General features: G+C 53.2%; 15 protein-coding genes across 15 annotated transcripts; 8 read left to right on the forward strand and 7 right to left on the reverse strand.

The window, feature by feature from the left end:
* Positions 1-135: 135 nt before the first annotated feature.
* APUU_81034A (fungal specific transcription factor domain-containing protein) lies at positions 136-2,199 on the reverse strand (the record flags this gene model as incomplete). The annotated part of the gene is made up of 5 exons (XM_041697381.1): positions 136-392; positions 440-896; positions 943-1,444; positions 1,494-1,686; positions 1,740-2,199. The coding sequence occupies 5 exons, from the start codon at positions 2,197-2,199 to the stop codon at positions 136-138; spliced, it is 1,869 nt and encodes a 622-aa protein (XP_041562917.1).
* Positions 2,200-2,929: 730 nt separating this feature from the next.
* On the forward strand, positions 2,930-3,672 carry APUU_81035S (Zn(II)2Cys6 transcription factor domain-containing protein; the record flags this gene model as incomplete). The annotated part of the gene is made up of 2 exons (XM_041697382.1): positions 2,930-3,177; positions 3,225-3,672. The coding sequence occupies 2 exons, from the start codon at positions 2,930-2,932 to the stop codon at positions 3,670-3,672; spliced, it is 696 nt and encodes a 231-aa protein (XP_041562918.1).
* A 103-nt stretch (positions 3,673-3,775) lies between these two features.
* On the reverse strand, positions 3,776-5,513 carry APUU_81036A (uncharacterized protein; the record flags this gene model as incomplete). Its single annotated transcript, XM_041697383.1, has 6 exons — positions 3,776-3,868; positions 3,922-4,028; positions 4,074-4,680; positions 4,725-4,797; positions 4,841-5,109; positions 5,154-5,513. 6 exons carry the CDS (start codon positions 5,511-5,513, stop codon positions 3,776-3,778), a joined length of 1,509 nt encoding a protein of 502 aa, XP_041562919.1.
* A 402-nt stretch (positions 5,514-5,915) lies between these two features.
* On the forward strand, positions 5,916-6,409 carry APUU_81037S (GFA family protein; the record flags this gene model as incomplete). The annotated part of the gene is made up of 2 exons (XM_041697384.1): positions 5,916-6,083; positions 6,140-6,409. The coding sequence occupies 2 exons, from the start codon at positions 5,916-5,918 to the stop codon at positions 6,407-6,409; spliced, it is 438 nt and encodes a 145-aa protein (XP_041562920.1).
* A 69-nt stretch (positions 6,410-6,478) lies between these two features.
* On the forward strand, positions 6,479-7,870 carry APUU_81038S (uncharacterized protein; the record flags this gene model as incomplete). Its single annotated transcript, XM_041697385.1, has 1 exon — positions 6,479-7,870. The coding sequence occupies one exon, from the start codon at positions 6,479-6,481 to the stop codon at positions 7,868-7,870; it is 1,392 nt and encodes a 463-aa protein (XP_041562921.1).
* A 189-nt stretch (positions 7,871-8,059) lies between these two features.
* APUU_81039S (uncharacterized protein) lies at positions 8,060-9,477 on the forward strand (the record flags this gene model as incomplete). Its single annotated transcript, XM_041697386.1, has 2 exons — positions 8,060-9,084; positions 9,138-9,477. 2 exons carry the CDS (start codon positions 8,060-8,062, stop codon positions 9,475-9,477), a joined length of 1,365 nt encoding a protein of 454 aa, XP_041562922.1.
* Positions 9,478-9,710: 233 nt separating this feature from the next.
* Positions 9,711-10,248, forward strand: APUU_81040S (uncharacterized protein; the record flags this gene model as incomplete). The annotated part of the gene is made up of 2 exons (XM_041697387.1): positions 9,711-9,847; positions 9,891-10,248. The coding sequence occupies 2 exons, from the start codon at positions 9,711-9,713 to the stop codon at positions 10,246-10,248; spliced, it is 495 nt and encodes a 164-aa protein (XP_041562923.1).
* A 39-nt stretch (positions 10,249-10,287) lies between these two features.
* Positions 10,288-11,746, reverse strand: APUU_81041A (uncharacterized protein; the record flags this gene model as incomplete). The annotated part of the gene is made up of 3 exons (XM_041697388.1): positions 10,288-11,010; positions 11,060-11,446; positions 11,498-11,746. 3 exons carry the CDS (start codon positions 11,744-11,746, stop codon positions 10,288-10,290), a joined length of 1,359 nt encoding a protein of 452 aa, XP_041562924.1.
* Positions 11,747-11,943: 197 nt separating this feature from the next.
* APUU_81042A (uncharacterized protein) lies at positions 11,944-12,839 on the reverse strand (the record flags this gene model as incomplete). The annotated part of the gene is made up of 2 exons (XM_041697389.1): positions 11,944-12,548; positions 12,602-12,839. 2 exons carry the CDS (start codon positions 12,837-12,839, stop codon positions 11,944-11,946), a joined length of 843 nt encoding a protein of 280 aa, XP_041562925.1.
* Positions 12,840-13,077: 238 nt separating this feature from the next.
* On the reverse strand, positions 13,078-14,544 carry APUU_81043A (M20 family metallo-hydrolase; the record flags this gene model as incomplete). The annotated part of the gene is made up of 4 exons (XM_041697391.1): positions 13,078-13,147; positions 13,197-14,015; positions 14,063-14,380; positions 14,429-14,544. The coding sequence occupies 4 exons, from the start codon at positions 14,542-14,544 to the stop codon at positions 13,078-13,080; spliced, it is 1,323 nt and encodes a 440-aa protein (XP_041562926.1).
* An 858-nt stretch (positions 14,545-15,402) lies between these two features.
* APUU_81044S (uncharacterized protein) lies at positions 15,403-16,577 on the forward strand (the record flags this gene model as incomplete). The annotated part of the gene is made up of 3 exons (XM_041697392.1): positions 15,403-15,704; positions 15,761-15,827; positions 15,900-16,577. The coding sequence occupies 3 exons, from the start codon at positions 15,403-15,405 to the stop codon at positions 16,575-16,577; spliced, it is 1,047 nt and encodes a 348-aa protein (XP_041562927.1).
* A 71-nt stretch (positions 16,578-16,648) lies between these two features.
* On the reverse strand, positions 16,649-18,729 carry APUU_81045A (Zn(II)2Cys6 transcription factor; the record flags this gene model as incomplete). The annotated part of the gene is made up of 3 exons (XM_041697393.1): positions 16,649-16,902; positions 16,962-17,434; positions 17,480-18,729. 3 exons carry the CDS (start codon positions 18,727-18,729, stop codon positions 16,649-16,651), a joined length of 1,977 nt encoding a protein of 658 aa, XP_041562928.1.
* A 320-nt stretch (positions 18,730-19,049) lies between these two features.
* APUU_81046S (putative oxalate/formate antiporter) lies at positions 19,050-20,336 on the forward strand (the record flags this gene model as incomplete). Its single annotated transcript, XM_041697394.1, has 2 exons — positions 19,050-19,371; positions 19,429-20,336. 2 exons carry the CDS (start codon positions 19,050-19,052, stop codon positions 20,334-20,336), a joined length of 1,230 nt encoding a protein of 409 aa, XP_041562929.1.
* Positions 20,337-20,791: 455 nt separating this feature from the next.
* APUU_81047S (uncharacterized protein) lies at positions 20,792-21,229 on the forward strand (the record flags this gene model as incomplete). Its single annotated transcript, XM_041697395.1, has 3 exons — positions 20,792-20,892; positions 20,944-20,999; positions 21,048-21,229. 3 exons carry the CDS (start codon positions 20,792-20,794, stop codon positions 21,227-21,229), a joined length of 339 nt encoding a protein of 112 aa, XP_041562930.1.
* A 565-nt stretch (positions 21,230-21,794) lies between these two features.
* APUU_81048A (sugar porter family MFS transporter) lies at positions 21,795-23,392 on the reverse strand (the record flags this gene model as incomplete). Its single annotated transcript, XM_041697396.1, has 3 exons — positions 21,795-22,497; positions 22,545-23,036; positions 23,091-23,392. 3 exons carry the CDS (start codon positions 23,390-23,392, stop codon positions 21,795-21,797), a joined length of 1,497 nt encoding a protein of 498 aa, XP_041562931.1.
* Positions 23,393-24,117: the final 725 nt, after the last annotated feature.

A 24,117-nucleotide genomic window follows, 5' to 3' on the forward strand; every position in this document is an offset into this window, starting at 1 on the left:
CAATATACTCTGGATGGTTAGGTTGTATACAGCGGCAGTACCGAATGAACGACCAATACTGACGAAAGGAGGAGATATGGTAAGGGAGTACTACGCAACCAAAAAGGTCTAACCAAGGAGGAAAAGCACAGATAATCAACAGCTATCATGCCATAATCCAGAATTATCCGGTTGACTCTGCCAGCCAGGCTCCTGCAGACCGAATTCAAAATTGGGGAGATAGTCCTGCGGCAAATCAAGATACTGCGCTGACCATTGCATGGTGTCTGATATCTCGCTTGGCCATTGTTGCCACAAGTTCAGGTCACCGGGGGGATTCCCCAGTTTGCTGGAACTTGATGTGATTGCACTCTTAACACTGGTCTGGGCAGGCTCGTTCTCAACTCGCCGAACTGTACCGATTAGCAGAGGCTATGTGATTGTATGAAGGTATCCGTGCCTTTGGATTTCACTTTTAGCTGCTGCAGACTCTTCAGCATGGACTTGGCGCAGAAGGCAGCCTTCGAGTTTGTACTTAAGGCTTCGAATACCTTTAGACATGTTTCGGCGTCTTCGTCGAATGTCTTGGTTCGCAGTTCTGAAGATGTAGATGCAGGGCTGGGCTCGAAGAAGGTCGCTGCAACGACGAGAATCGAGCTGGCGCATATCAAGCACGATATCATCTGCCACCATGGGAAATCGTGGACCAGGCTCCTTTCATCGGGGATGTTGTGTAGGAGGTGCGCCATTTCCTGTGCTTCTGTGATGCAGATCAACTCGGCCTCGTCGATTCTGGAGCGGTTGTGTTGGAATAGCTCCCCGAATAGACGGCTGCTTTGGTGTAGACGTGACATACATAGGAATGGTCTGTGGATTAGAGCGCGCAGGTGGTGATATTTGATAGCGAACATGTTCCGCTGTGAGAACAGTTAGTTTGTGCCTTTGTGTTCTGGGCCGACTTACCTGGCGTCGAAAGACGAGGGATCTCTCGAGGGTATGCCCAAGATCGAATCGCAGATGGTGAGGAAGATGGTCTTTCCACTGGACAAGATCCCAGTCGAGAGAGGCAGTGCTGAATAGCAGCTTCTTTGAGGACAGCTCTGCTTCAACTGGTTGATAGAGCTCTGTGTTCACGCGGCCGACAATGTGGGAGAACTCGATCAGCGAGAGAAAGTAGTCCATTGACGACGCAACGCCTGGTTCATCTGAGTATTGTGAATTGATGCGGCGAATATCTTCTGCCCTCGATGCGAGCTCGACGTGGAAGTCGGCTTGCTGAATCCCTACAGGGCGGCCCAGTTGAAGTGCAAGAAGCCGGTCTAGGATGTAGAGCGAGAACCATACTCTGCGTCGTTCTTCTTGTACCTGTGGATTTATTTCCTCAACAGTGCCCCATTGTGATGCTCCTACGTGTAAGCCCAGGCTTTGGGCCATGCGGATGGCAAGGCCTAGGATGTTCCAGGCCCTTTCGCAAGACATTAGCATCAATGATAAACAATAACAAGGAACCATACCGATCTGTCTGGCATGTGGCCAGTAGATAGAAACACTGAGTCAGAATAAGCGACACATTCTGCAGCGAAGAGTTGCTGTACATCTCATCGAAGAACAAGAGGCCCTGGGCAAAGTACTGCTGATGCGGTATATCGTCAAGGCGGGCGGACTCCGTGAGAGAGGTATAGCAAGCACCGATAGCGAAGAGAAAGCCTTGAGAAATAGGTTCGCAATAAATCCTGGTATCAACTTTGGGGTCGACATACTCAACTGCGCAGTCCAGGATGGATCTATGTCACTGGCGCCATCGGCAGATATTCTCTCCAGTCGCTCTTCCACTGTGGATCGACTGAGAAATGGGAATGCACAATGAATAGTAGAGAAGAAGATGTCAAGATACTGGTGGCACAGTTTGGCAGAGGGCAGCTTGAGCGGCTTACGGATTCGGGGGATCCCTCGCAATGAATCAGGCTGGTCGTACCGTTCTGTGTCAGGGCGGTATTTCGAGGTTTCCAGGTTTGCGCTCATGGCATGTTTGATCGTATTGAAGAAGTGCGTGTCGCTGGCAGTGCCGACGTATGTATGAGTGCTCAGAGGAAGATTCGATTCCGACGCTTGGGGCTCGTTGCTGGACGAGAATCGCAGAGGGAGATGGCTTTGGATATACGCATGGGATGCCTCTATGTCTGACCGCTGGCGCTCGTCCAGTCTCTCTTTCAGATTCATGACCAGCGCCTCGTAGGACGCGACTATAGACCGGAGAGTGGTCTGGTCGATGACCCTGGATCCCCCTGGCTGCAGACTCGAGCGACTCCTACTGCTGGACCACACACAGGTGAAGCCATAGCCCGTGCAACGTCCGCACACGGGCTGCTGCCCATCGCACTATAAGAAGTGAATATTATACCAAGCAGGATGGGAAGGGCTGTGGTGACCTTTGCCTTGAGTATGCGACATTTCTCGCACGCTTTGGAAACCCGCTGCCTCTTGAGACTCTTTTCGTCGACCATAATGATTAATGGAATAGACCGACCGGGAAAGCACTCACTACATTTATTAGTTAATATATTTCTTGTTTATTATGCGTTATTATTCCCCAGTGCCCCATAGACGGTCTGAGCAGGGCAATCCCACCTGACCAACTGCCGACCAGCTGCTAACCAGACAGGCCTGCAGTTTACGTAAAACAGTCCCAGTCTTTAGCAGAATAAGCGACGGATCGAACGGAGCAATGGAATCGCTGACTGGTGCGAAGGCAGCTATAAGACGCCTGTTAAGCCTGGACTGATCCGGATCCACGGACCGGCCGGGTCGCTTGTTCGGATTCTAAAGCATAACGAGAGTTTGATCGTCGAGGTCATCACTTAGTTAAGAGTCTCAGTTATAGTCCAGTTACAGTCAAGTTATATAATGATACTTTGCCCCAGACAGTAGAAATGTTCAACTTTTGTACAGAATGGGCCGACGTACGGATTCAGAGTCTGCGCATTCCCAGGACACTCTTGAGCGCAAGAGAACAGCCAAAGCATGCGACAGGTGTCGATTGAAGAAAACAAAGGTACGATCCAAGACACTTGGTGGCAACATCGTTAAATGGATTTTGCAGTGCAGAGGGAGTCAGCCGTGTGACCGATGTACGTTAGACAACGCGATATGTACATTCGATCGCTCACGCAAGGTCTGCCAGAGAACATATCCCAAGGGGTGAGTTGCTGCTCTCGGTCTCCTGCTGCCACTAACTATCGCGGTAGCTACGTTGAGTTACTGGAGAAACAGCAAGACGTTCTTGTTTGCGGTCTCCAGAAATTGTATGCCATTGCATGCGATGGAGGACTACGAACGAAGCCGGTAGAGAACACGCAGGATGGACGCCCTCTCACTACGGATATTCTTTCCTGGCTGGGAGAGTTCGACACAGGCAAGCAGAGTCCTTTCTGTGACACAGAAGGTCTGAAGCAGTTGATATTGGACCAAGGGAATTCTACCTCAACTACAGCTGAAGACTTCGAGTGGACCAGCGAGTTGAGTTGCAGTGTGCAATATCGTACAGACGAAGACGCGATGGCCAAAACTGTCGAAGTGCCAGATTATGATAGCGAGAGCATGTCCTTTACCGACGGCTTTTACTGCGACCCAGGCATGGACTTGGGGATGGACTGGGATCGTGAATTATTCTGGCCATCTAATAGCTTGACCTGATAGTCAAAAGGTCAACATTGCAAAGGCATTCCTTCGTTAATGCGGCAAATCTCCCATATGTACATAGTTGAGGATAGCCTAATAGATATCCATATGAAAGCCTTCAATCGTAGACCCCGATGATCTCGCCAACTACGCTACGATAGAGGCCCTTTGGGTCGAACTTCTCTCGAACGGCCTTGAAGCGAGCAAGATGCTGGTATTGTTAGCAGGCGCCCTCGGATGGACAGTGATGATAGTGACACTTACGTCTTTATCCAGATTGATTTTGGCCAGTTCAAACACCTCTCGGGTGTTTTTGGTCCAATGTGGACGGCAGGGGAACTCCTTGACCAGGGCCTTTACAAAGGTTTCGTCTGACCTTGTTAGAGATGTTATTATGAGGCGCCAGGAACACTTACAGAACGGCTCGTTGAAGCGAGATCCATCCCCAACGCTCGGCTTGTAGCTGGGAAAGTCGAACATGATCGCGCCCTTTGTCCAGTCTGCGCCGTCAGAGGTGTTGTAAGTGACCTGGCCCAGCAAATCAAAGTACGGACGGCCGAACTTGATGTTGATGCCGCTGCGGTAGGTCGATGTCATGACGAGGCCCTTCTTGAGCTCGTCGTCAAACAGCTCGCGGGCGCGTTTCAACACAGCATTCGCCTGGGTGACTGGGAAGGCGAGCTCGAGGGTGTCTCCATTCAGACCGTGCTCCCATACCGGCTTCTGGTCGGGATAGAGGCCGCCGATGAGGACATCGTAGTTCCATCCGTATACAGGCCATTCGCTGATGTCCTTGTTGGTCGTCTTCTCGCGGAAGTTGGGAGACTCCCACTGCCCAAAGAGGATTTCCTCTGCCAGCATATTGGACGTGGCCAGGTATTTACCGCTATTCCAGAGAGCCTTGATTGCAGAGGCCTCGAGAGGTGTGACGGAGAAGGTGTTTTGGAAGCCTTGCTGCTCGTTGATATCGTTGTCAACGACGTCGTAGTATCGCCAGTGGAACTTTCTCTTATACGGCCACCACTGCACTCATCAGCTTCGTCCATGAATGTCTGTTTGTTTCTTACCCAAAAGTTCGCGGTCGCATAAGGCGCAATCATGCCGTAGATATCACCGTCCAACACCTCGTCGTCGTCCAGTCTACAGAGTCAGCATACACCTAGGCCAACCGGCGGCAACTTACGTCTTCTGGTCGGCATAGACCTTGAAGTCAGGGTAGATCTTGAACTTCATCCGGACAATAACGCCGAGTAGACCGAGCGAGGTGGACGCAGCGAGCCACTCGTCGCTGTCGTCGCGCTCGAGGTGACGGAGCTCGCCGTTGCCATCGATGATATCCAGCGACAGCACCCCCGAGGCGACCATCGAGTCTTCGCGAATGGAGGAGCGATGGGCACCCATGGCGACGCAGCCAGCCAGGGTGATGTTCCAGTTGACCAAGGTATAGCCGGCCTGGACAGTTAGTTTACAGTAAAGCGTCTACGGAGAGAGCGTACCGATGCGCCTCGCTCGTGCAGGTAGTCCGCCAGCTGGAGAAAGGTGACGCCGGCCTCGATGATGACAGTTCCAGCATCGAGATCGAGATCATAGATCTTGTTGACATTCTCCGTCTGGATAATCACCGTGTTGGGGTCGTCGGAGCACATGGTGTCGTACCACATGTGTGCCTTGCCGGACGCGCGCACCTGCTGGCCGGCGTCGATGGCATCGTGGATGAGCGACTGGATCTCATCTACAGTTTCTGGGGTCTTGACAGCAGCGACCTCGTTGCAGGCAGGGAAGCCAGGGCCATCGAAGGTGTTGTAGGGCTCTCCCACCACGAGCGGGAGGGCAAACAGAGACAAGGCCAGGCGCATTGTAAACTCGGCCGACTCTGGCTTTGCTTTTGCTGGCTTGGGTGTTCAGCAAAACTTATAGCGAGATTCAGGAGATCCGACTGTCACATTCAGGATGCGACCGAGGCAGAAGAGCGACAATCGCAGCTTCCTTTGGCCGCCCAGAAAAGCCAAGGGACTAAGTCCAGGGCCATCAGGATCGTCGTTGAGGAGTGCGGAGTGACAGCGAGGAAGAAGATCCTGGTCATTCATGTCTGCATATGAATGTATGCTGCACTGTAGTTAATGTATTTAATGTATATATTAGTTCATGTATTTAATGCGAATGTCTCCAACTGCTTACCAAGCCGACGTCATGGTCGTAACTATATATATTCCCAGTAACATTAAACAATCAAATATTATCGTTGAACATTAAACAACATGCCAGACACAGGAGCACAGAAACCAGACAACGCTGGATCGTGTCTCTGCGAGGCCGTCAAATTCAAGCTGTATGGGAAGCCCCTGCAGTGCGCGGTGTGCCACTGCGACAGCTGCCAGCAGTTCAGCGGGTCGGCGTTTATGGTTAACTGCTGGTATAACCAGGAGGTATTCTCTTAATCTGGGTTATTTATTCATGAGTTATAGCTAACAGGACAGAATAGAATGTCCAAATCGTCCGCGGAGATACCCTGGCCACATTCCACGAAGGCGGCACCAGCAGTGGCTCAACGATGCGTCGCTCGTTCTGCAGGGCGTGTGGATCCAGCGTGTTCCAGCAGACCGGCGACTTGTACGAAGCTGGCATAGTCTCCGTGGCCAGTGGGACGATGCTCGATCGCAGTGAAGCTATCCCCAGCCTCGAGGTCTGGTGCCGGAACAGGCGGCCCTGGCTGGCTCTCACGCATTCGGGAGAAACGAAGGAGACCCAATAGGAATATGCGGATGGTAAGGATGGCTCTATATAATATGACTAAATAGTAAATACACTGTAATATGAACGAATGTCGGATGCCGTCCATCTTTGCATCTCCGCGGAGAATCATGACCTCATAAACCTTCCACTTCTCTTCTTCCCTCTCATTCAATCAAAATTTTATTCCTATTTATCCAACATGCTGAATATCTCCAGACAAACGGCGCGAACAGCACCGCGTCTCTGTCGACGCGCATATGCGACCGCCGCCCTCTCCCCCCAGCAGAAGCAGATCGTCAAGGCCACGATTCCAGCCCTTGAACAGCACGGCGTCGCCATCACGACTCTCTTCTACGAGCAGCTGCTGAAGAAGCACCCCCAGCTGAACAACATCTTCAACTCCTCCCACCAGGCCACCGGAGTGCAGCCCGCCGCTCTCGCCCACGCCGTCTGGGCCTACGCCAGCAACATCGACAACCCCGGCGCCCTTGCTACTGCAGTCTCGCGCATTGGCCATAAACATGCCAGTCTGGGCGTTGCCCCTGAGCACTATCCCATCGTCGGCGAGCATCTCCTGAGCGCCATCAAGCAGGTCCTGGGCGACGCCGTGACTCCCCCCGTCGTCGACGCGTGGACTGCCGCATACCAGCAGCTCGCAGATATCTTCATCTCCTTCGAAGACGGCCTCTACAAGCAGGCGACGCAGACCCCCGGGGGATGGAAGGGATGGCGCAAGTTCGTCATTGCCGATAAAGTCAACGAGAGCGACGAGATCATCTCCTTCCACCTGGTCCCCGAAGACAAGACCGACCTCCCCACGTATAAACCGGGCCAGTTCGTCAGTGTGCGCTGCTTCGTGCCGGAGCTGGGCGTCTACCAGCCGCGACAGTACAGTCTGTCCGATATCCCCAATCGCCAGTACTTCCAGATCTCCGTCAAGAAGGAGTTTGCGTCGGGGGCTCGTCCGGCCGGTCGCATTTCGAATGTCCTGCACGAGGCGCTTCCAAAGGGCGCCGAGGTGGAGATCAGCATGCCCTTTGGCGATTTCGTGCTGGATGCGAATGCCACGACGCCCGTGGTGTTGATGAGTGGTGGTGTTGGCCTGACGCCGATGATGTCTATGCTCAAGACCGTCACGACCGAGTCGAAGTCGCGCCCGGCGGTGTTTGTGCACGCGGCTCGCAATGGCCGGGTCCATGCGATGAAGGACACTCTGGCCAGGATCATGGCTGAGAATCCGCAGGTTGGCAAGGCTGTCTTCTACGAGGAGGTGGCGGAGGGCGACAAGCAGGGCGTGGACTACGACCATGTCGGCCGCGTCGAGGTGTCACAGATCAAGGACCAGGTTCTCCTGCCAGACGCCGATTATTACATCTGTGGGCCATCGCCGTTCATGAAGGCGCAGAGTGAGGCCCTGGAGGGACTGGGGGTCAGCCCTAACCGGATCCATATGGAAGTCTTTGGCTCGCCGACTGCATAGACTGTATAATAATAATAATAACAACCCTGTACAATAAAATAATACCAATCGCTTTTCATCAGTGGGATGGGCTGATCTGCAGTAACGACCAATTACAGCAGACATCACACTGCACTAATGTTCTTCGAGATTAGAGCTGACCGGCGATAATTTCTCTCGTCAGCACCTCACCTGCATTCCCCCCACGCCATGGAGCCTCAAAAGGGCTGGCAGTTCCAGGACAACTCTCGCTCCTCGTGGGACATTGTCTGGACATGCCTGACCACCATCTTCGCCTGTACATGGACCATCCTGCACCAAAACGTGCCCACGCGGTATGTCTCCGAGAACGAGGCCACTGCCCTCAAGCTCCTTACGTGGACCATGACCGTGCTGGCCCCAGAGCTGCTCTTCCTGATGGCCCTGGAAGAGTTATGGGACGCCCACTCGATGGCAAAACGCTGCAATGCCGCCCAGGAGAGCACCGGTAGCAGCGACTCCGCGACAGGAGAGCCCACGTCGTGGCTATACAACCGAACCAGCGCGTTGTCTGAAGCAGCCCACCCCGGCGACGACATGCAGCTGTACGCTCTCCCCGCACGCTGGACGGTCGCGCAATGCTTCTGTGTCAAAATGAACGGGGTGACTCTGGAGACAGAGGACGGATGGATCTTCTATGTCAATGATGACCAGATCGTCGCCTTCGTCGAGGCAGGCGTTATCAGGAGTCGCGACTTCACCGATCGAGACATCTCAGACCGAGCAAAGTCGGATCCCTTTTCGAAGGCGTTTACCGTTTTCCAGAGTACCTGGGTCATCGTCAACATCGTCGCTCGCGCTGGGTATAACCTCCCCATCACCCCGCTGGAGTTCTCGACGCTGGCCTACGTCGCCTGCGCCCTGATGACCTACGCCTGCTGGTGGAACAAGCCCCAGGGAATGGCCGTTCCCATAACGCTGTTCCTGCGATGCACTCGCGCTAGCCTGCCGCCGCCGATTCAAAGCCTGACTGATGCATTTCCGAAGCGATGGGAGCATCGCCGTGTCTTCTCGCGCAGCCGCGCCGTTACCGTATTCCGGCGCTTAGGGACAAAGCTCGAGACTGATTTTACGGCCGAGCCCGCGGAGGGAGGCGCAAGACGAGGCTTTTCGGGGCGGACAGTGAACGAAGAGTCCTTTTCGAACCTGCTGATCGCCCTGTCAGGGCTTATCTTCTGCGGACTTCATGTCGCTGCGTAAGTAGAACTGCGGGGCCCTGGCTGTCGCCACTGCTAACGCTTGATCGCAGATGGAATTTCCCATTCCCCACGCGTGCTGAAGTCATCGTCTGGCGGGTACTCGCGCTCGTTGGGCTTGGATCGGTGGCTGTAATGTATGTAGTCGGGCAAGGGCCAACCACTCTGACATGGCTCCGCGATAAAGGCGCTACTTTGCCCCGCTGGACCCAAAGATTCAGTGACCTGGAAGGGGGGTTTACTGGAGGGGAAGTGGTCTTGTCTTGCCTTTTTCTGATATTGTACGTCCTGGCTCGCCTGGGACTGATGGCGTTGACGCTGTCTTCGTTGCGAGCGCTGCCTGCTGGCGCCTATACTGCGGTGGTCTGGCTGGAGTCCATTCCGCACATATAATTAATGCATTATATTTAGCCAGCTGAAACAACTTAATCCTATTTAGTCTCTTTCCTGCGCCGGTTCCAGCGAACAGACCTGCAGATTGGTTGTCCCGCAGTGGCGGCTGACGGATGTTTCAGCAGAGTCACATTTAGGGCTGTATACGAACACTTAAAGACGCAGGATCCCCTGAAAGCCAGATGGCAATCATTAACTACTTCTTTAACCATTTGTCATCTTTTATTATCAAAATGTCCGCTCCCCCATTCGAGCCCATCGTCGTCAACAGCGGCTTTGAGACTGGCCTGCTCGCTCCTTGGATCCCCTCCGACCCTGCTGCTGCAACCATCGCCAACGGAACCCTGGCCTATACAGGAGACTACTATCTGTAAGAAACACTCTCTGCCTTGGAATATTCTTCTGACCTGCAGTGCCCTTCGAAATGCCCCCGGCAACCGCGCCAACTGGGTGCACCAGCCCCTGAACGACCTCGACGCCAGCACCAACTACACCGTCACTGTGCAAGTCTCAGGCCCTGCTGTCTCTGCTGCAAACTACTGCTCAGCCTGGGTCCATGTCGGCGCCAACGTTACCACCGGCCTCATCGACCAGGTCGACCTCAGCTATGATGACTTTGGGAAATGGCTGACCCTCGAGGGGCAGTTCCAGCCAAAGACTGACTCGGTCGAGCTGTATCTGCGTGCTGCCTGCACCCTCTCGGGGGCCTCGCATACCAGTGTTCTTTTCTGGGATGACATTGTCGTGGCGCCGGCTCCTGTGCTGGACTAGTGTTGAACAGTATATATAATAATATGCATAAAAAGACTCCTAGTGTCTATTCTGGTCCTCTCCACTGTCCCACCGAGGAGCTGTCTGCCCAAGTTTCGCACATAGCTCGCCCAGGGCTCGCCTATCTTCCTCCCACTGACTGGCAGACGGCCAAGGGGGTATCCTATCCTGCTCGACCTCCCACTGCTCGCAATCCGCCTGCCATGCGTACTGGCCGCTCTCGCGCGCCTCCAAGAATGCATCGTAAGACTCCTCATGAAAATCCATCTCCATGGCCGTCTCCCCCTCGAACGGCGGCCTGTTATCGAAACAAGTGATGTCCACCCAACGGCCGTACCGGAAATGCTGCAGACGCGGCAGCTCGTCCTTGAATGCTCGGAAGTAGTCTGCCCAGCGCCCGTCGTACTCCGCCCACCTGTGACCGGTCTCTTCGTCATGGTAGCTGAACCTCTCTAATGGAAGAAGCGTTACAGTGTCGGCCCATTCCAGGGCCATGGCGTAGAGAATGGTGCAGTTGTCTAGATACAGCTCTGTGAGCGTCGCGGCGTGGGAGAGGATCCAGTTTAGCTGGGAATTGTCGGCGAAAGCGTAGTTCCCCAGAGCCAAGGTATTAAGATGCGGGAAATGAATGCCAGTGAAGTCGAGAATGGGATAAAAGCCAGAGCGAAGGTCGGAATAGAGAGTGAGGTGCCTCAGTGTCGACATTGCTGGCCGCAGCCAGAATGCAGGCAGCTCGCGTGGGAAGGTCTGAGCTTCCTGTTTCTGTCAAAACGTTAGATTGCACTCATCAAGCTTATTTTAGGGGGAATACTTTATAGGTGTCGCTTGGAGGGTCATCCCAGTGCTCGTTGACGATGTTGAGCCGGAGAGACTCAAGACCTCCCAAGACCTTCTTTATATCGGCCACCACGGTCGGATCTGTCTCGTGGACGTTGTGCAAGTCCTGGATAGCCAGTTCCTTCAGCTTCTGGGGCTGCGCAACGAATGCAGCGAATGCTCTCTCCATCACAGGCTCGCGGAAGGTATCAGGACATTGCGGAGTCACCCATTCCCCGTTGGAATGCTCCCAGTGGAAGCACAAAGCAACGCTCTGCAGGCGAGGGAAGTCCTTTAGATGGTCAAATAGGTTCCAGAATCGTCGGGGGACCTCTGTTTCCTCATGGTAGTCCTCGCCTTGCGTGTCTTTAAATTCGCCGCGCTGTTACACAATGAGCTTAACCATCCATGTCTTGTCAGTTGTCACAATTACCTCGTCCAGGTCAAATGTGACGAGGTAGAGCTTCGTCACATATGATGCTACATCCGGCCTTTGCAGGATATTCTGCAGTCGATTGCAGCTGGCTTCCAGGGGGAAGACACTGATGGTCTCGAACACCCAGCGTCTGGCCACGTCGCCCAGCAGGCGATTCATCAAGCGAAGGCCTTTGCGACTGGGAAGATCTGCATAATAGCAGTTGCGATGGAGGATCTCGATCGGCAGGGACAGAAGTTGGGCCATCGCTGGTACAGACTTGGTACTTGATGGAGTGGGAATGGGCTGCTTATCATTTATGCTTTGCAGGCACCGCTGGGAATTGGCCCCAATCTGCCTGTAGGATCGGCGTCTCTAACTGTTAGTAGTCTAGGGATATTTAGATCTACATTGCAGACCAGGCCACTATTCTCATTCTACAGACAAAGCATTCTATTCTATAATCACCGGTTCAGGGCTTCGTTCTCCAGATCGTGCCCCTGCTCCATCTCCTTCACTCGCTCGCCCTCACTCCCTGCCCAGTCCTGCTGCGCAATCTTGACTGACGCTGCTGTCAATTGTTCCTCGAGTCCCAGAGTCCTGGCAGTAAATACAAAAAGTAAACCCTCGACCTCGGGCGCATGCATCGTCAGCCCATGGTTGTCCCCCTTGAATATCTTCATGTCTCGGTATCCCGAAGGCCCGTACTGCTGATATAGAGACTCGGAGCATTCATGCGAGAGACAGGTATCGCCGCTTCCGTGCAGCAAGAGCAAGGGCCTTGGGCTCAGCTTGCTGACCCCCGATGTCCCTGCGGTCTGGGTTGCCACTGTTGCCACGCCCCAGACTCGCTTGGGCTCTTGTGCTGCGACGGTGAAGCAGGGACTGCCGCCAAAGGACCATCCGATAACAACGAACCGGCTGGATTCGAAATGCTCATCCAGCCAGTCCATTGTGGAGAGCACGTCTGGGACACAGTAGTGGGTTCGTGCTGGGACGCGGTAGTCCAGTCGGACGACGGGGACTCCTGTGAGGATTGCGAGCTTGTCTGCGAGAGACGGATATATCCCTATGTGCAGAGTCAGAATATATTCTTCCTTCTATTGAAGCGTGAAGGGATACCTGATGGTCCGCTCACTCCGCCTCCTGCACCACTGATCAGGATCACCGCTGCGTTTCCCACCTCGGCGGCGTCGTAGTCGCGTGGCTCATGGAGAATAGCTGGTGCTTCATGATCAAGCGGATCTTTAACTTCGATTTTGACATGCCTGGCTTGGACCTCTTCAGCGCGTATACTTCCGAGCTTGGGTGGGTGTATTGGACCCAGCTGGGAGAGCGGGCGTTGTGATAGGGTAGTCATGTTTGCAGTATTTGAATATATAAATGCCATGTTAAACAACTGAATTACTGTTATGACATCTAAACGAATGCGAATTTGTCCTGGCGTTGACATCATTGGGCCTTGATATCAGACTGGCGCGGTGGCGACTCAGCTCCACACAAGACAACTCTATACAGAGTTAAATGGAAGTAAAAACAGAATGCATACTATATGTTTAAATATAACCCCTACGGCAGCTCCGTCATGGTATAATCGTCTATCCCTTGTTGAACAGACGCTGGTCATAATCTACAACGCTCTCCAGCAGAGCCTGAGTCCCGAGTGCACTGCATTCCGCGTTAATACCCACAACTATATTAAAGCAAGAGAACTTACCAATCTTCCGGGGTGCAATATTCGGTAGGATGGTGGCTGACACCGTCACGACAAGGAACAAAGATCATCGCTGTCGGGCAGTGTCGACTTGTATACACGCTGTCATGGCCGGCACCACTCGTAATCTCCATCCAGCCCTCCTCCCCAAGTAGCCCATTTGCGGCAGTCTTGATAGACTGGATACAGTCAGGGTGGAACTGCGTAGCTGGAGAGTCTGTGTCCATCGTCCATTCAAGGCGGACACCCTTTCCATCCTCGGACGAGATGCGCTGGAAGGTCTGCAGACACTCCTTTTCCACGGCGTGTACAACGTCATCCTTTGGATGCCGGATATCCAGCGTGAAAGCCACCTCTGAAGCCACAGTGTTGGTAGACGAGTTTTCTGGGAGCTTGAGGATGCCCGTGGAGGCGAGGGCACCGTGGCGCTTGGCCACCTCGTTGCTCGCCACGATCATCTTCGATGCAGCCAGAAGGGGATCGCGGCGCGCACTGAATGGTGTCGTCCCTGTGTGTGCATCTTGGCCAGTGACGGTGAATGTGAGCCAGCGATAGCCCTGGGCGCCCGTCACCACTCCAATAGACCGGCTGGTTTCTGGCAAGATGGGACCCTGCTCGATGTGCAGTTCAAAGTGCGCCCCCAATGGATATGCCTCGTGCGAGCAGGGAATATCACCAAGATAGCCGTGTCTCTCCAGTTCCGACCGGAGTGATACTCTCTCGTCCTGGATATCACGGAGGTCCCATGCAGCCTGGATCGGAATGCCCCCAGCCCAGACTCCAGACGAACACATGGACTTGGGGAACCGGGCGCCTTCCTCACTGTCGCAAGTATTAGCATACTCTCAAATGATACTGATAGCACCCACTTGGTCCAGTTGACGATGCCAACATCGTAGTTTGTCTGAAAGTCGTTCTCCCTCATCGTCCGCAGCACCTCCAGAGCACTCGTCACACCTAGGATGCCATCGTAGCGACCACCTCTGGGCTGTGTATCCAGATGACTCCCCATTGCGATCATGGGCGCATTAGACCTTAGACGGCCGCTCTGCCGGGCAAACATGTTGCCCATCTGGTCGATGGAGAGCGAGCATCCGAGCTTGCGGACCTCGTCGGCAAACCACCGTCGCACCTTTGCATCGTCGTCTGTTAACGTCAGACGAGCCATCCCGGTATCATTGGGGCCTCTGGTAGTTGTCAGCATAGGCTCATCCATATAAAGTGTGGGTACTTACTCTCCCCAGCGATGGGCAGAACCCCATTTGCAGGTTTCGTGGATCGTTTCGGACAGCCGCGCCTGGTTAATTCTGAGCCCAGACGGCGTGAGCTTGGGCATTTTGCTAATCTTCATAGTTGCGAGTCATGAATGTGATTAACTGAGATTTAGTCGGTTTTCGTGGATTTAACAAGACGCTGGTCGGGCGCCTTCTGTGAACACGGTGGAGCTGGATGCGCCCTCCAAGGACAGCGAAAAACGGAACGAAGCATCTGCATTTCGGCGAACTTCAATACACTTATTGCTTGGAATAAAGAGATGGCATTATTCCAATTCTTGACGAAGTGGAACTCTAACCCTAAGTAACCCAAAACGGCTACATTCGACGCCAGTTTAAGCATTGTACCCAGATCTCAGCCAAAACATCTCGTGGATGGAATTATAAGGCAGATTAGCGTACTGAAAGTACTGAAACCGATGTACCTCTCGTATCTACTCGGAAACTGCATATGCTGCTCCAATAGGCGATGGGCCACGCCTATGCCAGCACATTTCATTGCACTGAAGCTGCCAAGTATATGTACAATGGCCCTACACCGTACTTTCAGACATCATGACATTGACCTGTCAGACTCTTTTTCTTCATGAAGCTGGTTCAGCTGGCCACCTTCAGTGCACTGCATGGTATGATGTTGTCCTAACTGTTAATGTCTGCCCACACTGCCGATCTTCGGCACCCGATCGTTTGGATTTGGATAGTAATGATGTAGATCATATGTAGTATGCATGTTCCAGGGTGCTAATAGAGGTATCAAGCAAGGTGAAGATGGTATGAAGGGTCATTCAGATCAAGCACGATCCTTGCGTCATCATCGTATTTAATGTTTAAACAGTCCTTGACACTCGCTACATTTCCCCCACAATCAAGGATCCCAATTAGACTTCATATCTGCTCTTTATACCACATCCATCGAGAGGTCCTTGAAATAAACAATGGCACCACATCTTGATAACGATGCAGCTACGGCAAATAGAGCACCTGCCGAAATAAAACTGGTTACGATATCGGCTGCAAACCTTTTGAATGGTGACAAGCAGACCCAAGATGATCTGTTGGACGCTTGTACATCCCTGGGATTTTTCTATCTGGATTGTCGGGACCATCCATTTCAACCCACTATGAGCCTGGTAGACAAGGTTTCAGCCATGGCACTCGAATTCTACGATCTCCCTCTGGCTTCCAAGGAGCAATGGACCAAATTGTCTTTTGACGAGGTCAAGGTTGTGCCTTTCGCGTTAGTCTTCACTCCTCCCCAGTCCCCGTCCGGCATCCTGCTGACAGTCTGTAAAGATACAAACCAGTTGGCAAACAAGAAGGGGCCGTGAAGGGCAAAAAGGATGGGTGGGAAGGAATTATAGTCGGTTTTTGAAAACACATTAAGCCTAAACCAGTGCGAATTCTATGGCTAACAGATCAAAAATACCCTTAGATGATGGAAGCCCCGATGGCCCAGGTTCCTCCAATTTCTCCCTTCCCGGGACCGAAAGTCCTTCAAGATTCCAGGAGTCTTATCCAAGAGACTCAGAGCCACCTTGGCCAGCTCAGTCGAGCAATGGTCGAAAGCCTTTCACGCTCACTGGGCATGGCCGGCAGCAGGAGCCTAACCCATTATCATCAGACAGACATCTCCGCTCCAAGTGACCTCGAAGTTCTGAAGTATCTGCCGTACACCCCTGGTTCTGAGAATGTTGGCCATATTCCTCATACAGATCTGGGCAGTATCTCTATGGTTTTCTCGGAAGTTGGTGGCCTACAGGTCTTTCACCCCATCCAGGAGGAGTGGATGTTCGTCCCACCAAAGCCAGGCCATGCAGTATGCAATATTGGAGATTCCATGGAGTTCTTTTCAGGGAATGTGCTGCGATCCTCACTGCACCGTGTCGTCCCTTACACACAAGATCCAGGCAGAACCAAACTCTCCATCATCCACTTCTTGCGGCCGAATGGGGATACCGAATTCACCGGTGCAGATGGACAGCAGTGGAAGGTCTCTGACTGGAATACGATGAAGCATAAACAGTTCTACGAGCGTCAACACCGTCTGGATATTGTGACCCGTCGGGAGGGACAGAATGACTTTTGGCAAGAAAAGGCTGTGGCGGCGTAGGACACCGTTGTACCTCTACTTCAGTGAAGAAATTCGGGTAACAGAATTTATTCATGGGCTAATCAGAACTTTTACCCTGTTAACGAGTCTAAAACTTCCCTGATATGCAGAGGAAGATAATAAGTATTTGCCAGTCCCAGGCCCAATGCACCATTCAACCGTATCAGCCCCAGGTCCATCATGTCCCAGCCTCGTCCTTGACTCCGGAGGGCTTGCTGCCACGTATACACCAGTCTCTTCGCGCGCAGGGCATGTTCCTTTGTAGGCGCTTGGACAAGCAGTAAAAGCATGAAATTGCTCACGGTCGCGAATCCGATTCGACACCCTACAAAGCATTAACGTTATACTAGTTAAAGAAACAGGGTAAAGGGAAAGAGAACTGACATGAATACCAGAAATTCCCCATTTCTCGGGCTTCCATACGCGATATAAGCCGTAGCATACTGGCTGCACAGTTCTCTGCGGCACTCAAGACAATCGGCACTGACTTGTCCTCGATGGTTACTGTCACTGCTGGGATATCTTCCCCGACTACCTCGTCTACATCAATAATCTGGGCTATGTAATCGTCTACCGTAAGGTCTGGGAAGAAGTGCAGCTGCTCTGTTTCGTCGATGAGGCGAGGCGGAGGTTTAGAGGGGACCATGGGCCGGAGCAGTGCTCGGAATATGAAGACTTCCAGCAGCAGGTACGCAAAGTGCACACATGTGGATAGGTCTGGGCCAGCAGAGGTTCCGTCTTGTGCCAGGGGAGCAGGGATTAGTGAGAGCCATTCTTGGAGCTTTCGTAGAAGGGCGCGCGATGTCTGCAAGGAGTCTGCAAAGTCGGACGACAGCCGCTGGGCTGACCAGAGGGAGCTTCATCAGTTAGCAGAATTCTTTGAGAGGCGGGTAGCCACTTACTACATCGAGCTTTGAATTTCATCGGCGATCATGGCCATCTTCACCATGCGCATGAAAGGCTCTGCAGGGGCGGTCTCAAAGTCTGCTTCGTCGAGGTCGGTGACATCCCATTCATCTGCACGAATGTACGGCGGTCGGCCCATCAGTAACGAGCGCCACTTGTCCTCGCTGTATACAGCCCACCAGAGTCGTCGGCGCACGCGGCGCTCCCATAATGGCATTCCCATCGGGCGACACTCGAACTGAAGCCCTAACGACGTCGCCAGCCCGACCATCATCCCAACAAACGACCAGACAAAAGGCGTATCGGCAATGGCGGCTTCTTGTGAACTCTCCCAGTGCTTATGGAGATATAGAATGCCTGATTGGAGGACAGACAGGTGTGGAGTGTGTATCTCCTCCAGGATCAGGTCGAGTGCCAGCCGCCAAAGCTGCGAGGTCGGTGGGGCCTGGTATGCATGGACAATGGACAGCCACTCGTCGAACTTGGCAAATGGAAGAGCACAAGCGTAGATCGCAGCAAGGAGATGGACTGGCACTGTCTGCAAATCCTCAGATGCGATGAAGTGGGGGATTATAGGGAGGCTGGGGAAGACATAGGTCAGGAAGAGCGAGATCAGGCGCTGCCCGTGGTCACCCGGCACGAGAGTGTCGAGTTCATCGCGTGCCGAAGGAAACTGGCGTGCAGTTCTAGTCGATGATGCTGCAGAGTCGTAAAGCACGTCGTCGGTGACGAGATAGTGCACGGGGATCTTTTCCTCCAGGGGGACTCCGCCGGCATTGCGGAAGCGCACCTGGTGGAAATGCAGCAGCCCGTAGTCATCGAACTTGCAATGGCGCAGGAGGAACGGATCAGACTCGCCCGAGGTGCCCATCACCTGGGCGGACACGCCTGGCAGCAGATCCAGCGTCTGGATGGCCTGCTGCGGCGCAGACCGTTCGGCGATGGGGTACGTCAGCGGACGCTCAGGCAGGTAGGGCACAGCAGGCGGCTGCGAGGCGACGGTGTCGGGCACGATAGCAGGGACACTCGGGGGATCAGGCTCGTACTGAGGAGTCGTGCTGCCAGCGAATGCGACTGGCATCGACACAGACCGATGCAGGCGGGTGAAGGAGCACAGCGTGCCACTGGCCTGGCATCGGCGACAAGCAATCTGGTCGTCCGGGTCGCACCGGAGCTTCTTCTGGCGACATCGATCGCACGGCGGATGTCTCTTAGAGCGATACGGTCGGCGAACTTGCGAATTCATCTTTGCAGGCGCACTATCGGGCCAGTATCAGGGCTGGCCGGGGGAGTGATATACGACGGAGACTCGCCACGAGTTCGGCGAACGATCAGACCAGACGGGAAAAATGAGTGAAGAAGTGCCAGCAGGTCTCCACCAGATTCAGTGTGCAAATCAGAATGCGAGGCGCCCGAGCTGATCTGCTGTGGCTCCACTATACGATTCTGTTCGCCGAGAGCGCCCACAACCACGGTTCGGCTCACCCTTTCCAGAGGAGTATATCAGTCGCTATGGCCTCGTCCCCATAGCGCAATACACCCCGGCAAGGAATTGCTGTCCGAGCCATGGACTCTGAAACATCCATCACAGAGTACCCCGAAGGCGGGCTCCAGGCATGGCTGGTGGTTGTCGGTGCCTGGTGCGCCATGATCCCCTCTATGGGCCTGTTGAATACCTTAGGGACGCTGCACTCCTGGACCAGCGAACACCAGTTGATGGACTACTCCGACTCCAGCATTGGGTGGATATTCGGTGCTTATGGGTTCTTCCTCTACGTCGCGGGCGCCCAGGCCGGCCCCATTTTCGACTGCTACGGGCCCTTGTATGTCGTCGTGCCTGGTTCTATAGGAATGTTCGCATCTTTGATCTGCTTCAGCTTTAGCACTGGTAAGCCTTGAAGTTGCTCATGGGCGTATAGTTTGGAGTCGTGCTGATAGCGCACAGCATACTACCAGATCTTCCTCTCCTTCAGCGTCCTCGGCGGTCTCTCGGCCTGCACTCTCTTCAACCCTGCAGTTTCGGTGATCGGGCATTGGTTTGACTGTCGCCGAGGAGTCGCTACCGGCATTGCCTGCACTGCTGGTGGTGTAGGGGGCGTCATCTTCCCCATTATTGTTATGTTTGCTGCACCCAGAGTCGGGTTCGGCTGGGCTATCCGCATCATCGCGTTTCTCTCAGCCGGTTTACTTGCAATAGCCTGTCTTTTCATGCGTACGAGACTGCCGCGACACAAGGGAAAATCAGCGGCCATCGAGTTCAGAGCCCTGTCAGATCCCCGCTACGCCACGACGACATTCGCCATCTTCTTGGTTGAATTCGCTGTCTTCATCCCCATCACCTATGTCTCCAGCTATGCGCTCCATGTCGGAGTAGACAAGAACTTATCCTATGCCCTAATTCCTCTTCTCAACGCTGGGGCGATCCCCGGGCGTTTCCTTCCGGGCCTCGTGGCGGATCGACTGGGACGCTTCAACGTCATGATTGTTACCTCGCTCTTCTGCTCCATTCTCACGCTCGCTCTTTGGATTCCGATCGAAAGTAATACTGCCGGCGTTATCTGCTACGCTATCCTCTTCGGCTTTTTCAGCGGTGCAGCGATCAGCCTCACGCCTGTCTGTATTTCGCAGGTATGCAAGGTGGAGGACTACGGACGCAGAAACGGGACGACCTTTACGATTTCAAGTATTGGAACTCTCACTGGAATCCCGATCGCTGGAGCTATTCTGCAGGCTGGCGATGGAAACTACCAGGGCCTTATCGGGTTTGGAGGAGCACTCTACTTTGCAGCGACAGTGGCTTTCGTCGTGGCCAGAGGAGTCTGCGCAGGATGGAAGTTGAAGACAATCTTTTAATACGATTCTAATCATTTAATTTATAGAGCTAGATATACTCCGTAATCAATTGATGTGTATTTGTTGAATTATGACATCATAATGGACATTCTTTACAGTATTCCGTATACTCTGTAGACAAAGCTTGTCTGTCACAGACCGAGTGACGACGAACAAGGCAAGTCTTTCCCCGAGGCCCATCAGTCAAAGCTTGTGAAATCTTAATAAACTGGAGGCAAAGGGTGGCGCAATATGACAGCGCCCGAGTTCGGCGAAGTGTTCGGCGACGACCAGCGAGCCTATCACCAGCACACTTGGCCGAGTGTACTTAACAGGGGTTCCGAGCAGGATACCTTTATAAAGGCACAGATTCCTGCCATTTGGACAGAACATCAGTTTCTCAATACTCAAGAACCAACTCAATACTGAATTCAATATCCAACTCAAGAATCAATACTCAATCGTTCATATTCAAGATGGGAAAGGAAGACATCATGGTCAAGGTGCGTAGCCTGCTGCACCCGTCCGCAAAGGAGTCTACTTCTTCAGACTCAATCACCACAGCATCGTTGATGGAGTAAGTCTATCCCAGGATCCTTCAAAAGCGACATGTCTAATCGTTCACTAGGAAATCACCCAAAGTGCCCCAGCAAACCCGCGGAGTCGGCCATGGTCCGTACAATGGTATGTACCCTCTTAGATATTACTGTCTGCAATGCTAACGTTACCCAGGAGACCAATGCTTCGGTTCTTGCTGCCGTGGATCCACGTCCATAGTATACCAGACATACCAGCCGAGCGATCAATGCTTTGGTTCGTGCTGTCGTGGAAGGGCGCCCGTTGTATACACGAAATACCAGCCGGGCGATCAATGCTTCGGATCTTGTTGCCGGGGGAGTGGCTATGAGCGCTGAAATCCCCATGATAGCCGATCAGCCCTTTGCGTTAAATGTCCTGGACGACAGCTAAAGCTATTCCAGTTATCCCGTTGACCGATACATTACTCGCCAGACGAACACGAGACAGTCCGATACGTCACCGTGGACTCTACAAAGACCAGGATACTTGATTACGGTGCGCCCCCATGTATGGACTTACTTGAATCTGTAGCCTACAGCATATTCATCGTGGAGGGTGTAAATGGGTACTCGATGGAAATTGACTACAGCCTCGGGTATTAATTTGCAAGCCAGTAATCTGCGAACGATATTTATTAGCCGGAGTACTATATAGTAATAGAATTGATTGTGTTTATTTTCACTGTCTTAGATCCAACCCATCTTGTCGAGTAGTACCCTCAGTATATATAACGAGCCACCGAGGTTGTAATCCAAGCACAAGACATCCCCTACGGCGTGTAAAGTCTAGAAAAAGGATTTGAATCGTCCAGTAAATAAAATATTAAATAAACCTGACCGATTGTAGGGTATCAATCAAACGCCAAAAGCAACTTATCTATACAGTCATCAAGCTACATAATTATCGTGCATTTTCCACCCGAGATAAATAATCACCAACATGTTTCTGCAGGCTGACCGGGCCTCTTGTGCCCTTCCATGTCTCGTAGTTCTGACGCGCCCCCCTGGCGTAGATTCCTGCTCCACGGCCAAACAACAGATCCATGTCCTCCAGGGGAATGCCCTTGGTCTCGGGTACAAACAGAAACGCGAAGATCAAGGCCACAAACGTGCACGCAGCGAAGAAGTAGAAGGTGCCGAAAGAGATGGCCTCGACCATGTGTGGCAGCGAGTAGACGATCATGAACTGTGCCAGCCATTGCATGCATACTGCGCACATCATTCCGATTGTTCGAACACGCGTGGGAAGAACCTCGGACGCGAAGATCCAGGGGATCCCGTTCCAGGAGAAGCCGTAGAAGATGGCGTAGATGTATACCATTGCCACGGCTGCTCGGGAACCGCCATCGCTGGGGGGGATGCGCTTGAAGGAGTCGCTGACTTGGGAGTAGATGGCCAGGTAGAACATGGCTATACCGGCGCCCACTGCACCGACTATCAATGCAGGTCTCCGGCCAAATCGGTCTACAATCCAGATCATGAAGACCAGGGTTGTGATCATCTTGACCAGGCCATAGACACCGGTTGCGAGCAGCTGGACAGAAGTGCCCTGGAAGCCGATCGACCTGAAGATTGTGGGGGAGTAGTAGTTGATTGCGTTGATACTGGAACACGTTAGCTGCTTGTTTATGGTTATTTGATAGGTACTTACCCAGTGAGGTTCTGCAGGAGCATCAACAAGACAGAGATGATGAGTCGATTGCGAACCCCCGGGGCAGCGCACTCCCTCAGTATCTGCATAGGAGAGCGTTCACCACCAGTGATCTCCAGCTCGTGGCTGAGCGATGCATCAATCAAGGCCATTTCATTAACAACGTATTCATGCTCCATGGGCAGATTGCGGACCCAGGCCAGGGCCTTGTGCGCCCTGTCCATCTTGTTCTTGCTTGCCAGCCAACGGGGGCTCTCGCACATCCAAACCATGCAGATGAGCAGTAAGCCTGCAGGAATCAGCTGGACAGCCACTGGTATCCTCCACTGTTTCTGATCCGAGTCGGAAATGTTCCTCTCGACGCCGTAGTTGACCCAGAAGCCGAAGACGAGGGCGATTTGCAGCATGATCTCGAAGATACCGACCAGGCGACCACGGATGAGAGCTGGGGAGCACTCGGCGATGTAGATGGGAATGATGGTCGACGATGCACTGTCATCACCGGAATTAGAAGCATTTCGTTATCAATTGTGGTAGAAAGCGTACCCTACTCCCAACCCGGTCAGGGCCCGACCAAGGTACAGCAACGACATTAGCCCAACCAGCTGCACAATGGCACCGGCTGAGAAAACAACGCCAGATCCCAAGATAACTGGCTTACGACCGAAGCGCTCGGCGAAGAGAAATCCAAAGATTGCACCGAAGAAGGCGCCTGCCTGGAAGATGGAGACGACGTTGGACGAAATGTCTGCTGCCTCGCCATTTTCAGCGTCGGCGAGGCCGAAATTCGCCTGGAAGGCAGGCAGTGCGATTGTTCCCCCGATGAAGGCGGAATCGTATCCGTACATTGCTGATGCCTGTGGCTGTTAGCATGATGTTGCTATATCTTGAATAGAAGGGCACTCGCCCATGTCGCCGACAGCACCAGCAGATAGATGCGGATGCCATAGATCTCGGGCGGCCCATCGCGCAGCGGCCGCGGCGGAGAATAGAAGATGTTCCTCATCGTCAGTGGGAAGTCAAGGCCAGTGGTCCAAGACGGTCACGATCAAGCCCATCCTCGAGGTATGGCAATGGCTTGATTGACCCCGTGGGGCGAGGGCCAGGCCGACTCATAAACAGCCAGCACGAGGCCGGAGCAACGACCCAGGCCTCCGGAGGATCGAGACTGAAAGCGTCCAGCTGAAGTTAAGCAGCGATTGACTTTACTGTTTGGCCCCTTGGCCCACATCGTCCACGTCGCTGGCGTTAAGTGGCCACGTCTGGCCACAATCAGGCATGGATCGCCCGTTGGAGATGAGCTGCAGCGGCCCCAACTTTCTCTACACGCACTGCACGCACTAATAATGACTATTGACAGCGAAGGATGCGCTACTGCTCGAAAACGCTGGGCTGGCTGCGCTGATCAACTGTCTATCTGCCCCAGAGGATCAGAACCCCGCCTATATTCTCCAACGAAGACACGCAAGGAACTCGCAGATTCCGGGCGAATGGTTCTTATTACGGAGTAAATACCTGCTTAACACGAAGTTCAACCGGTTTAACTGGTCACAGTCCTCCGTAACTGAACGAA

Source organism: Aspergillus puulaauensis, chromosome 8, assembly GCF_016861865.1.
Source record: "Aspergillus puulaauensis MK2 DNA, chromosome 8, nearly complete sequence".
NCBI lineage: Eukaryota > Fungi > Ascomycota > Eurotiomycetes > Eurotiales > Aspergillaceae > Aspergillus > Aspergillus puulaauensis.